The 13,966-nt window shown below is 34.8% G+C and overlaps 1 protein-coding gene across 4 annotated transcripts in view; it reads right to left on the reverse strand.

The window, feature by feature from the left end:
- Positions 1 to 13,966, reverse strand: part of HBS1L (HBS1 like translational GTPase) — an 86,973-nt gene that overhangs the window by 11,682 nt on the left and 61,325 nt on the right. For all 4 annotated transcript variants that reach the window (XM_042253497.2, XM_027972489.3, XM_042253499.2 and 1 more), the window contains 8 exons: positions 12,635 to 12,897; positions 12,011 to 12,176; positions 8,924 to 9,041; positions 7,911 to 8,057; positions 5,959 to 6,033; positions 5,150 to 5,267; positions 4,682 to 4,750; positions 1,217 to 1,321 (listed from right to left, as the gene is read on the reverse strand). In XM_042253497.2, the coding sequence (XP_042109431.1) occupies positions 1,217 to 1,321; positions 4,682 to 4,750; positions 5,150 to 5,267; positions 5,959 to 6,033; positions 7,911 to 8,057; positions 8,924 to 9,041; positions 12,011 to 12,176; positions 12,635 to 12,897 (1,061 nt within the window). The remainder of the gene's footprint in view (positions 1 to 1,216; positions 1,322 to 4,681; positions 4,751 to 5,149; positions 5,268 to 5,958; positions 6,034 to 7,910; positions 8,058 to 8,923; positions 9,042 to 12,010; positions 12,177 to 12,634; positions 12,898 to 13,966) is intronic.

Consider the following 13,966-nt stretch of genomic DNA (forward strand, 5'->3'; position numbering starts at 1 on the left):
AATTCATGTCTAAATTATTATATTAAAAAAATTTCTACTCTTAAAAAGCTCCTTAACATATAAAGAAATCAGTATTTCAAAAGTATTTCAGCTCTTGATCACTTTAAGAGACAAAAGCAGAGATTTAAACTTGCAAAAACAGGATTATGAAAAATGATTTATTTTTGAAAAGTGTAAAATAACTTTGGCTTTCATTCCCTTATTCATCTTTAAATTTAGATTAAACTCTGTTACCTAGCAGATACTCATTAATTTCTTCTAATCCTTAAGGAAGCAGTTTTTAAAGTAAACAGAGCAATTCAAAAAATATACATTTGAATTCATAAGCTAGTCAGGTACAACTCTGGTTATAAACTATAAATAAGAGCAACAGAAGGACATGACTCAGCAACTGAAGAACAACAAATAGAAGGAAAAATAGGAAAAAATTTAATTTTAACTTTACCGGTAGGTGATAATTAGCTTAAAATTGTTACAAATATTTACATAGAAAGATCTTCAGTTTAATGTTGAAGTCAGAGATTTAGTTGGAAGCTAGATTAAGGTAAGAACAGAATTATAAACTTAAAAGCAGAATTCAAAAAAGAAGAATATGTACATATGGTCAAATGATTAGGAGAAACAGTTACTAGCTATCATGAAAGGTCATGCGTGCAAAAGCAATAATTGTGGCATTTAAAACTAGCTCAATTTCTCTTTCAACATCAGGATTCTCTGCATTTGCATCTGATTTTCTTACTTAGGTCTTCCTGTAAAAAACTTTTGGGGGTATAAACATGATATAGATTGATAGCATAGTAATTCTGAAATACACATTTCAAAACAACAGACTGTAGCAGTCTGCTTTGCCACTGACTATTCAGTACCAGGATGGGGTCAGACTTAATTTCTGCTACTGAATACTATTTTAAATGTATCTGACAGGTGTCTATACATCTGGTTCAGTCCTATCCAGGCTTTTCAAATCAATGTCAAGAAAAAAGAAAAATACTACCACAGTAAGAATGTTATATGTACATTTATACACACATAGTCACAACTGAAAAAAATCGTTTAATGTTTTCACATTTTTATCTTCAACAGTTAGTATCATTCTGACAGTCAGTTACAATTTCAGTAAGAGGTTATTTACTCTGGAGTTAATAACTAAACTACCTTTAAAAATCTGCTGTCTCAATATAGGGTTGTTTAACAAAAAAATTTTGCAGAGGAATACCTTTTGCAGTACAAGTTTCGTTAGGAGGCATTGCTAGTAGTCGGTCACCAGTTTGGATATAACCAGCTTCAATTTTACCAGTTACACAAAATCCAGATCCTTGATCTGCAAAACATGCCAAAATATTGTTATGGTTTACTTAACAGTATCATCTGATGCTTAACACTGCTAGCTACACTTAGTTCCCTGTATGCTGTGCTAAGTCACTTCAGTTGTGTCTGCTTCTTTGTGACCCTATGGACTGTAGCCCACCAGGCTCCTCAGCCCATGGGATTCTCCAGGCAAGAATACTGGAGTAGGTTGCCACGCCCTCCTCCGGGGGATCTTCCTGACCCAAGAGTCGAACTCGCCTCTCTTACGTCTCCTGCAATGGCAGGTGGGTTCTTTACCACTAGTGCCACCATTTCCTACTAGTTATATGAAAGCAGTAGTTCAATGAACATTAAGCAATGATCATTTCAGAATTTTAAATGTATCTACTAAATATGGCACACCATATTCTATTTTCTTATAAATAAAAATATTTATATTAGAAAAAGTAGGAATTCCTTCTTCAAATATTTGTTAATGCTTACTAAATACCAGGCCTTGTGCTAAACTCTGGAAATAAAGAGATGAAAATATAAGTCTCTACCTAGAAGGAGTTTACACCAGTGGAGAGAAAGGCAAAAACAATTACACCGTCCCAAGACAAAAGTCATTTATAATGTGCAACAGAAACAAAACAAGGCGCATCAAAGAATCCATGATAATGGGCAATGACTACACTTAAGCCAGGCATTTAGAAGAAAAAGAACCAGGAGTTTACCAGGCAGCCTGTATGCATGTGCAAAGGCATAGTCATAAATGAATGTAGAGTGTGCTAAGACCCATGTGTCATTTATATGGAATTTCTATGGGACCATATGGAATAATGAGGGAAAGCCAAGAGAGGAAGCAAAGGATGCAGACACAGAGCAAATAATACTGGTGCCTCATATATCATGCTTAGGGTTTGAATTTCATCCTCAGTTAAGTAGCTGGAAACTAGTAAAGAATTATGAAATGGAGAAATGATATGATGGTATTTCTGTGTCAGAGTGGAAAGGCTGACTGAAATGCATATGTTGACTGCAAAAAGAGAAGAAACTCAAGAATCTGAGAATAAGGTATGACAGATTTAAGGTGATAAGCTAAGTGGGGAATAATGGCAAAAATAAGAGAAATCTGAGATGATGTGTATTAACCGTGAGATAGAAAATTAAAGAACAAGATTGATTTTAGCCTTGGTGAATTTGAAGTGTCTGCAAGGCAGACAGGTGAAGAAGATGCATTCAAAGAGGGCCCCAATCATACCAAATCCACGAGAATGGAACCCTGGGAGCACACTCTCTGGGGAGATGCCCAGCAGCAGTGAGCAGATGTATCTGCAGGGTTAGAACAGGTTTGGGTTGAAGATCTGGGGTGCATCAAGATGTAGGAGATAGAAGAAATCATGGATGTTGGTCAAAAGGAAGTGTGTAGAGTAAGAGGAGTGAAGTGACAGAACACACGTAAAGGGACAGAGAAAGAGGAGGCCAGAGGAGACAGAGAGAGGCGGAACAGTGGAGTGAGAGAAAGTGGGCCACAGAAACCAAGGGGGAAAAGTTTCAGGGTGGATGTGGCTAGCAGCCTCAGAAGAAATGCCAAACTCAAGTGAGATGGAAGTAAGACAGAAATGAAAAATGCATACTGACGTTGGTAACCAAGAAGTCACTGACAATCTCAGTGGGAACACTGAGGAGAGCAATGCAGGCAGAAGCCAGGAAGCAGCCTGAAGAAAGAAGAGGAGGTAAAAAAGCAGAGTCAGCAAATGCTGTCAAAAAAAGAATTAAGCACATCTTATTTTTAAAATAGATAATAGTAGCATTTTTGAAAAGCATTACCATCATTTCTCTTCTACTAGAATGCTGGAAGATGATAATAATAACTTTCAATTTCATTGAATGATTTTTGTGAAGCACCTTCATTTATTCATTAAACATTTATTAAGTATGTGTTATGTGCCAACCACTGAGCTAGGTCCTGCAAATATTGAAATAGAAGTGACAGTACTTACTCTCGAGGAGTTCACAATCTAAAGGAAATAATCAGCATAGAAACAAGTATAACACTGCATGGAAAATGCAACGAGAGCACAGAGACCATGGAGGAACACCTTAGGGTATGTGTGTGGATGACCTCACTTATCACCTCCAGACTACCAATTTATTGCTACTCAGTTCCAAATCTACTCTTTACTGCCCACTCTGTGGTAATGAAAATTTGGGCAACAGCTGACATCTTTACCATACTGATTATTCCAATACATTAAGTACATTATATTCTTTTATTTATTAAGACATTTTATCTCATTTCCATGTTGTTTTTTTTAATGTAAGGTCTTGTAAACATTAAATTAGATGTATTCTTAGATATTTAACACAATATCTCCTCTCACATCTCTTCTAAGTTTGTCCTTCCTTGGGTTCACTTCATTAGTCCTAGGGTGCCATATTGTCCCTGGTATCTTATAGCCACTCTTTTTTATCATATTAATAATTCTCTATATTAAACTTGCTATTTTACCTATATGTCATATCTATTTCCTGACTGAAACTGTTACATATGGGTAGGAAATGAACAAGTGAAGAGAGAAAAGGGCACAAGATGGGTAGACACAGTGGCAATAAAAACCCTATATGACTAAGAAACACTGAATGATCCAGTTTGGCTGAAGGATACAGAACTAAAGGAATCTAATGGGAGAAACTACAAGGCTAGAAAGATAAAAGACTAGGTTTTTTTTAACCCTTGGAAGATGAGTAAAATATAAAAGTGAAAGTGAAAGTCACTCAGTTGTGTCTGACTCTTTGCAACCCCATGGACTATACAGTCCATGGAATTCTCTAGGCCAGAATACTGGAGTGGGCAGCCTTTCCTTTCTCCAGGGGATCTGTCTAAACCAGAGATCAAACCCAAGTCTCCTGCACTGCGGGCAGATTCTTTACCAGCTGAGCCACAAGGGAAGCCTGAGTAAAGATATGAGGAAATGGTAAGTAAATTGAAGATTTTCTGGGCAGGGTCATTAAGTAACTAGAATTATGTACCACTCTTGCCTGGAAAATCCCATGGGCGGAGGAGCCTGGTAGGCCGCAGTCCATGGGGTCGCTAAGAGTTGACTGAGTGACTTCACTTTCACTTTTCACTTTCATGCACTGGAGAAGGAAATGGCAACCCACTCCGGTATTCTTGCCTGGAGAATCCCAGAGACGGGGGAGCCTGGTGGGCTGCCGTCTATGGGGTCGCACAGGGTCGGACACGACTGAAGCAACTTAGCAGCAGCAGCAGCAGCATAAAGAAGGGAGAATCTGAAGACAACATAATAATTTTGTCCAACAACAGAGGTCAAGAGAGAAGGAAAAGCCAGGGGCCATACTGAAGAAGGCCAACAGAGGTAGCACTTACCTTTGAAAACATCAGATACACATAATCTAAAAGGCTTATCTATAGATCTTTGAGGAGGCTTGAAGGAATCTGGGAGAAAAATGGTAAAAAAAGAAACGTTTAATTTAAGAGTAATTTTTGATTCATGTCCAATGGAGTCCACTATACTCCTATGTCTCCTAGAAAATATTTTTATTACTAATAGCAAATTGACTGTGATTCATATAATACTTTGTAGTTTATGAAATGTTTTCACATGTTTCTTATTTAATGTCACAACAGTCTGGGAGGTAAGTGGAGTAGGCATTAATTAAACAAGAAAAATTTGGCACCAATTTGAATATTCATGTAATTCTAAAACTGGTAATCTCACTCCTGAGTGTAAACGCTATCCATTTTCACATAAATCACTGTCCTCTATAAAGAACTCTAAATAATAATTACTATCAAGTTTATAATGTATTAAAATTAATATGGTAGTAGTCTTACCAATTTGTTCTAATAAACATAGTCCTTTATACCATCCTGTAAGTTCACTTGACTGAGATCTTGTGATTAGATTTTCACCACTGAGACCACTTGTAGGGATAAAAGCTACATCACTTTCCTATAAAAAAGGATTGAACACATGAAACTCAGCACAACATTGTTTCTTTTTTTTTATTTGGCTATGCCATAGGCATGTGGGATCTTAAGTTTCACAACCAAGGATTGAACACATGTCCCCTACAGTGGAAGCAAGGAGTTCTAACCACCAGACAGCCAGAGAATTCCCAATACAACATTATTTTTAAAAAGCTAAAAGGTTCACTATTACCATAACTGTACCAAGTTTGCAAAAGTAACCATGTACTTTTCAAAAAGTATCTTAAATCACAGAACTACTGCCCTGATGTTATCTGATCCAACAGTTTCCAACCTTTTTTATTTTGTGGGAAACTTACAAGTCTGTTACAAAGCATTCAAGCATTTTTACCTCATAACATAGGTATACTTCAGACTATTGCTGGAGAAATTTCTCTCTACTAGTTTCTACACTCCTCGGTGACCTTCCTAAACCTATACATCTAATAAGTGGAGAAAAAGTCTTCTACTTATACTAAATCCAAGCCAATTTATGCAATTCTCTAAAACAAAGTAATCCAAAGAACATAATATACATATAATACCAGGGAGAAATAAAAACAAAAAGAATTAAACATACTGAACAAGACAAGAATACCAAAGTAGTTTTTTTCTCTCATATCAGTAAGATGAGACTTAGGAAAAGTAACCAAATAAATTTAAAATGATCTTACCTTAAAACCTGCTTGCTTAAGAAAGTGCCCAAGTTTTCCAGTAATCTCTTGAAACCTTTCTTGTTGCCAATTAACCTGACAAAGATCCAATTTATTTTTAAAACTGTGCTTAAGACCATGCTATACTAAAAATTTTTAATTTCTGAAATAAAATATAATTAAGACTATGAAATATAATTATAAAATCTATGAAAATATGAAATGTATTTAAAATTAAAGCTCAGAATGCCAGATCTTACTATTAAAACAATCTAAAAATAGCTTTTCCTACAATAGAAAGCCTAGAAACAAACACCAAAACATAGAATTTTTGTGTATGCTAATTTTGTTTTTGTTTTTGGTTGCTAAGTCATGTCCAACTCTGTAACCTATGGAATGTAGCCCAACAGGCTCCTCTGTCCATGAGATATTCTAGGCAAGAATACTGGAATGGGCTGCCTCTAAAAGTGAATTCAAAAGTGAGCAGAAAAAGTGAGATACTTATTAAATTTATGTTTGGACCAACTGCTTGACCAACTGAAATAAGACAAAATTATTGATACCTACTCAAGTCAACTAGACTTCTTAGTATACGTAATGTTCATATGTGATATGAATTCTAGATAACTATTCCCATGCTATAGTATTCAAGGGTAAATGTAAAAATGACTATAACTTGTAAGTTACATGGAAAGTCATGTCAAAATAAGATGGATTAATGGATGGATACAGGGGTAGACAGACAAAAATGATATCATGCAAGTGGAAGAATATTATGTAGGAAGTATAATTTGGGTGTCTACTGTAAAATTCTTCCAACTTTGCTTTATGTCTGAATACTTTCATACTAAAATGTTGGGGAAAAAACAAAAGGTATATGTAATGATAATATCATAAAAGAAACATGTAGAAAATTTAGGTGAATATGTATTTGATACCAGGATAAGAAAATACCTCAGCATAAAGAAATAAATTAAAAGGAAATGATAATGTCTTTAATAAATAAATTATGCTTACATATTACTGTTTTAAAACTTAAAAAAATCAAATTATATAAATTCAAAAAAATACAAATAATAAATAAATACACAAAGAATGTACATCCATGTGTGTGTGCTAAATCACTTCAGTCATACCCAACTTTTTGCAACCATGAGGACTGTAGCCTGCCACGCTCCTCTGTCCGTGAGATTCCCCAGGCAAGAAAACTGGAGTGGGCTGCCATGCCCTCCTCCAGGGTATCTTCCAGACCCAGGGATCAAATTCACATCTCCTATGTCTCCTGCATGGACAGGCAGCTTCTTTGGCACTAGCACCACCTGGGAACCCCTTCTGATCATGTTCAGCAAGACTTAAAAAACATATATATCCTTGGGCCCAGATATTTCCACAGAATAAACTATTTCTAAATACACGCACAAAACTGAAAATATTCAAAAGTAGGGGGCTGTCTGAATAAAGTATATCTTCAAAATATACTAGAAGAAAGGTATAAAAACCTCTTTACATAAAAATTATTAGTAACTTAGAAACAAAAACAAGAATATTGCCAATTTTTTGAAAAAAGTAGACAATGAAGTAGACTAGAACCCAATGTTGTAAAGAAAAAGATTTTTATGTGCAAAAATAAACTGAATGGAAGTACAAAATGAAAAGTTAAAAATCTGCAGGAGGGGGAGGCTGGAAATATTTATTTCAGGTTTTCCTCATACCAGAATAAATAAGTATTTTTATAACTAAAAATGATTTTAAGATTTATAAGTTAATTCTTATAGAATTAGAAGATAAAGTAAAAATTTATCTTCTTGCTTAATACTACTAATACCTCATTTAATATCAGCATCATGTATTTATTCTTTAAAATATGACAACTGGCTAAGAAAATATATACTAGTTACATCTGAGGTCAACAACATGGCAGAACATCATCTTGATTAGCATCTAAAATGAATACTCAAAAAGCTTTTAAATACCTGATCCATTTTATTGACTGCAACTACGAGTTGTGTCACTCCAAGAGAACGAACCAAGAGTCCATGCTCTCGTGTTTGTCCCCCAGTCTCAAATCCAGCTTCAAACTCTCCCCTGCTGGCATCTACAACTAAAACAGCTACATCTGCCTAAAAAAAAAAAAAAAAAAAAATCTAAGCTAGAAACAATGTCACAGCATTTTAATTCAAAGGACAGACTACTGAAGTAACTGTGTAGGTCAGATTCTAAAGGAAGACTCTAACTTGACACCAAACACAAGCAAATCAAAGGAGTCACACAGATGGATTAAAATTTTAAACAGAAGAAAGTACTAGCATGTGATCAAAAAAATAATGTCATAAAGAACAAAACCTTCCCATGTTTGATTACATAACAATTATGATAACTGGGCAAAAGAAGAAAAACATAAAATTAAAACCTAAGTAAACAGGGACAAATAATTGTGTTATGAACGCTCCATATTTTCTAATAATCATCTACTATAGAAGAAATCAATGTTCCATATATCTAATGCTATTTTCATTGTCTTAATTATTTAAAGTTACTATCTTTGAATTTTTTTTCAGTATCCTTATTAAGAATCATGTACATCTGCAAATTACAATTGTTTTCTAATCCCATTAAGACCACAGGGGGAAAACTCCCAAGGTTCCCTATTTCTGCATAAATAAGCTCTTTAGTAACAAAAAGGCTTACGTTGAAATATTCACTCCAATTTATTAATAAATGAAATACAAAGCTATGCCTTATCAAGCCCCTACCATTATTTTTACTAAAGAAACTCGTGGCTTTTATACATTTGCTACTTTGTAATAAATCAGAATTCTAAGGTTTTATAAAGTACCATTAAATAGACAATGAAAAATATAGTAGTTATCATATTTTTTAAAAGGCTAGAACTTTAGTATTTTAAGTTATAATTCTAGAATTATAACCTCAGCATCAGGAAATTTATTTACATTCACTGTACTTTGGTTAAGGAAATATCTGGTACCTGGGCTGCTCCTGTAATCATATTTGGAATGAAATCCTTATGGCCTGGAGCATCCATTAATGTAATAACTTTGGTTTTGGTCTCAAACTTTGTCATACCAACATCCATTGTTACCCCCCTTAAAGAAAACATAAAATGGTTAGAACAACTATAGAAATAATCAAGTTTTAGAGATTAAGTTATTTAATAATATAGGAAAAATAACAGTCTAAATTCTTAAGTAATACTGAGAATTCTATTACACAGTCTGTTATTTTGAATAATTAGGCTATCTGGAATTTCTGCTGGTATGGCTTCAATACAAGGTTGTGGACATAACAAGAGCTTAATCAAAATGATTGATGTTTCCCATTTTCTTTTTTTTTTTTTGTTCCAGTAAGAAGCAGTATAAATTTCGAAGGAAGGAAGAAATATAGGGACATCTCTGAAGTGGGAACCAAATACTATACAGGAGAAAAGATAAAAATGAAGAATGAGGTACTATCAAGAGGAACTTTTCCTTATCTTCTTACATTTATGTTTCATTAATTACAGAAATAAACTTGTGAAACTTTCATCTGCAAGGCTGGTCAGCATGGTACACATTTATCAAACGAGACATAACAAAGGAGATGCACAATTTCTTAAAATTGAGAGAGACAAAGAGCAGAGGTTTTGCATCCCATGTAATCTTCTTGGAGTCCAACACAGTACTCTTCTTGAGTGAGTGAGTAAAGTCACTCAGTCGTGTCCGACTCTTTGTGACCCCGTGGACTGTAGCCTACCAAAGCTCCTCTGTCCATGGGATTCTCCAGGCAAGAATACTGGAGTGGGTTGCCATTTCCTTCTCCAGGGGATCTTCCCAACCCAGGGATCGAACCCAGGTTTCCCACATCGGAGGCAGACTCTTTAACCTCTGAGCCACCAGGGAAACCCAAAAACACAGTACCCTTCTTAGCCACAAAAACAGAGTCAGACTGTAAGAAAGTCCAGGAGTGTCCACAAAAGTAGCAGTCTTTCTAAACTTTAGGAGTTTAGAAAGTGAAATCAAGTGGGTAATAAATTAGGTAATTATTCATCCTGGTTTGCCCTGAAAATTCCACAATAAGGAATGAGCATTCTTTTACTACTAGTATCCCAACAATTATGCTGGTAAATTACACGTTCATCTTAGCAGTAAGGTAACTGTGGGTCTCCTTAGTCACATTATTCTAGTTTAATCTGAAACCATGGGCCATTTAAGCTTGTAAAAATGATACTTAATTCTCTTTAATAATCCCCAAATAATTATCTGAGAATAGTGATGAACCAAGACTGAGCCTAAGCTCCTTCTTGGATCACTTTGACCACATGCTTTGGACGTATCTTTACTCTGCATGTGTAACCAAAAGAATGTGAAAATGTCACTCAGGCTACTAATTTCTGTTCAACACATGAGCAGAAAGAGGATTTACAAGCACTTAACATGGTGGGATATGCAATTCACTGCATTTTCAAAATGTTACTCAGGAATATAGTGGTAAGTTAAAACTCCCATTATGTATATGGAAGCTTCTATGATCTACAGGAGGAAGGAATGTTCTAAATATTGTAACACGCTGAGCAACAGAGAACTACCAGTAGCAAAAGTATAACAGCCAACCAGCAGGTTTATTATTTAAATACATTAAAATTATTAATTATTCTAAGAAAGAGAAAAATTATTACCTCACTTGTCTGCTCAACTCACATATGAAATAAATTAAAACAAGCCACTTCTCACTTAAACGATACAATTCTCAATCTCTCTACCTACTTGATAGATGGTACAAAGGAAACTAAAAAGCTATAGATATACTTCAATAATCTACTTGATGTGCTGACAGGTAAAAATTACTTAGTCTCCTAATGCAGACATCATACAAAATTCCACTGTTTTCCAATATTCATCTTCCAAAAATCTGTAACTGTCCAACTATTTTTTCTAAGTTGGAAAACCAACTTGTGATACTGCAAGAATAAAAAAGACACAAGAAAAAACAAAACAAAATTCAAAGCACTATGATGTAAAATTCTACTTATCAGAAGAGGTAAGGAATTTTGTGACCAACTTTACTGAAAATTATCTTATATATTATAATGTAGATTACCCAATACTCCAAGAAAATAAACATACATTTTTTAATACTCTCTAATCATATTCAAGATGAAGACATCACAGGACACAGAGTAATTTCTTAGTTGATTTACGACTTTCAGAAGCCTGTAGAGTATTAGTTTGAGATGGCAGGTATAATTGCCATTTAACTTAATTATAAGGTATCCTCTTTCTTTCCAGACAAAGGTGCCATTGGGTCCCCCATTCTTAACAGTTCTAACATGGAATATATTACCACTCTAAAAAGACCTCAAAAGAAATACTTTGATCAGAGGGATATGAGTGGCTATATTCTCCTAGAATCTTCCCAAAGTTAGCGCTGAACACAGTTATACATTCAGCAGTAATCCACTGGATTAGATCTGCATAGCAGGAGATAGGTTTAACTAATTGTTTGTTGACTGTGTCTCATAAAAACTTAGTAAGAAAGTATAAAGATGAATTAAATCTTATAACTGAATTTACTAGTCATTTTTATTTTAGACAGAAGATAGTATACTACAAAAAGTTACTTTTCCTTTATAAACTGATATTGTAATAACTCTACATATATATAAAGAATATATATACATATAACGCTACATATACTAATTTTAAGTTAAGAGTCTTTCTCATAATGTTAATTCAAAATCAAGACAATCTGACATATACTCAGGGAACTGACAAGCAACACTTCTCCCACAGAATAATTAACTATGAGATTTTACTGCCTTTTGCTATGTGTATGTATTTTTCTTTCAGTTTTTTAAATAAACATACTTTTAAACTATTTCCATAGAATTTAAAGGAGTAAAACACTATATGTAGATTACAACCAAAACTACAATAAAAATATTTCCCTGATAACTGAGTTTTCTAAAAATAGTATCTAAAAATTTCATGATTTGTTTCATCCATACTCAACACATATTAAGCAATTATTTAAAGAGTATATACAATTTCAGAATGAAAATTTTATATATAATGACTACCTTTCCCTTTCTTCGCCAGTCTCATCCAAGACCCATGCATATGCAAACGAAGCTTTGCCAGCCTTTTTAGACTCTTGTTCATACTTATGCATAGTTCTTTTGTTTACATCACCCAGAAGATAAAGCAAATGTCCCATCAGAGTACTTTTTCCAGCATCAACATGACCTAAAGAAAATTGATTCAAGATTTAATACTAGGTACATTTTCCAGATGTTGTTCACATTGAGGCATAGCATGAATTTGTAATTCAATAGTTTACAGCAATAAACACCAATTTTTATCAAATAATAGTTTGCCAAGTAATGGAGAAAAAAGAGCATATCTCTTTAGAGGGGAGAAAGTTTCCTTGATTTCTGGAAATCAAAATGATCAACAAGAGATGCCATTTTCCAATATTCACAAAATGAAAAGGCCACAACCAAGTCTAATAACCTCTTTGGCAACTTGGCATTATTTCACCCCAAGTGACCTTGACAACTCAACATTACGGTTCAATGCCCTCTTGCTTCATGTCTATTCACACCTACACAGAAACTCAGAGTGGAGTGTATTCCCATGCTGCCACTAGACAATTACTGGGCTTGAGCAGCTGACTGATAATCCAGAGGAACAAAAGACATTACCAATGACCACTAGGTTGAGGAGCTGCTTTCCTCCTTGCCGCTTCTCCAGTTCCGCTTTGATATCTATTTGTTGCCTCAGCTTGCTAGACTTTTTCACTGGTGTTGGTGTTGAACTCTGCTCTTCTGATGTTTGAATGGTGTGGGATGGAAGAGCTGATTTAGAAGCGCTCTCAAGTACATCTGAAGAAACAAGGTTGGTATCTTCACTAGAATGTCCTTTTTGAGGTGTGTGGAAACTCTGACCATTTTCTTCAGCAGTTACTCTACAGAAGGCAGAGACAGGAATAAAGAATATTTAAACCAAGTCTGGCGACCATCCTTGAAGAGCTGCTGCTTTCCCAGAGGTGCTAGGATATTTTTTGGGAGTGCTGGCAGAGAATCTAAGTAGTGAAGTCAGTCACATGCCGACATAGAGAATAATCCAAGATCAAGCCCCGAGCCTTTGGAGTGGTAGCACTGATTCCAAGACCTAGACTACCAGAGAAATAAACCTAAGGAGTATCAAATAGTGAGAGCTCACAAAAAGGAAACCACTTGAATACAAGGCCCAGCATCACCCAACCACCAGTAGCACCTTGAAATCATTCCCCCTAAGATCAGGAACAAGACAAGGGTGTCTACTTTTGCCACTATTATTCAACATAGTTCTGGAAGTCCTAGCTACTGCAATCAGAGAAGAAAAAGAAATAAAAGGAATCCAAATTGAAAAAGAAGTAAAGCTCTCATTGTTTGCAGATGACATGATACTGTACATGGGAAACTCTACATGGAAAACCCTAAAGATAGTATCAGAAAATTACTAGAGCTAATCAGTGAATTTAGCAAAGTTGCAGGATTCAAAATCAATACACAGAAATCCCTTGTATTTCTATATACTAACAATGAAAACTCAGAAAGAGAAATTAAGGAATCAATGCCATTCATCACTGCAACAAAAAGAATTAAATATCCAGGAATAAACTTACCTAAGGAGACAAAAGAACCATACACAGAAAAGTATAAGACACTGATGAAAGAAATCAAAGATGATATAAACAGATGGAGAGATATTCCATGTTCCTGGGTAGGAAGAATCAATATTGTGAAAATGACTATACTACCAAATGCAATCTACAGATTCAATGTGATCCCTATCAAATTACCAATGGCATTTTTCACATAACTAGAACTAAAAATTTCACAATTCATATGGAAATACCAAAGACCCCAAACAGCCAAAACAGTCTTGAGAAAGAAGAATGGAGCTGGAGGAATCAACTTTCCTGACTTCAGATTATACTACAAAGCTACAGTCATCAAGACAGCATAGTACTGGCACAAAAACAGAAATAC

Source organism: Ovis aries, chromosome 8 (genome assembly GCF_016772045.2).
Source record: "Ovis aries strain OAR_USU_Benz2616 breed Rambouillet chromosome 8, ARS-UI_Ramb_v3.0, whole genome shotgun sequence".
Taxonomy (NCBI): domain Eukaryota; kingdom Metazoa; phylum Chordata; class Mammalia; order Artiodactyla; family Bovidae; genus Ovis; species Ovis aries.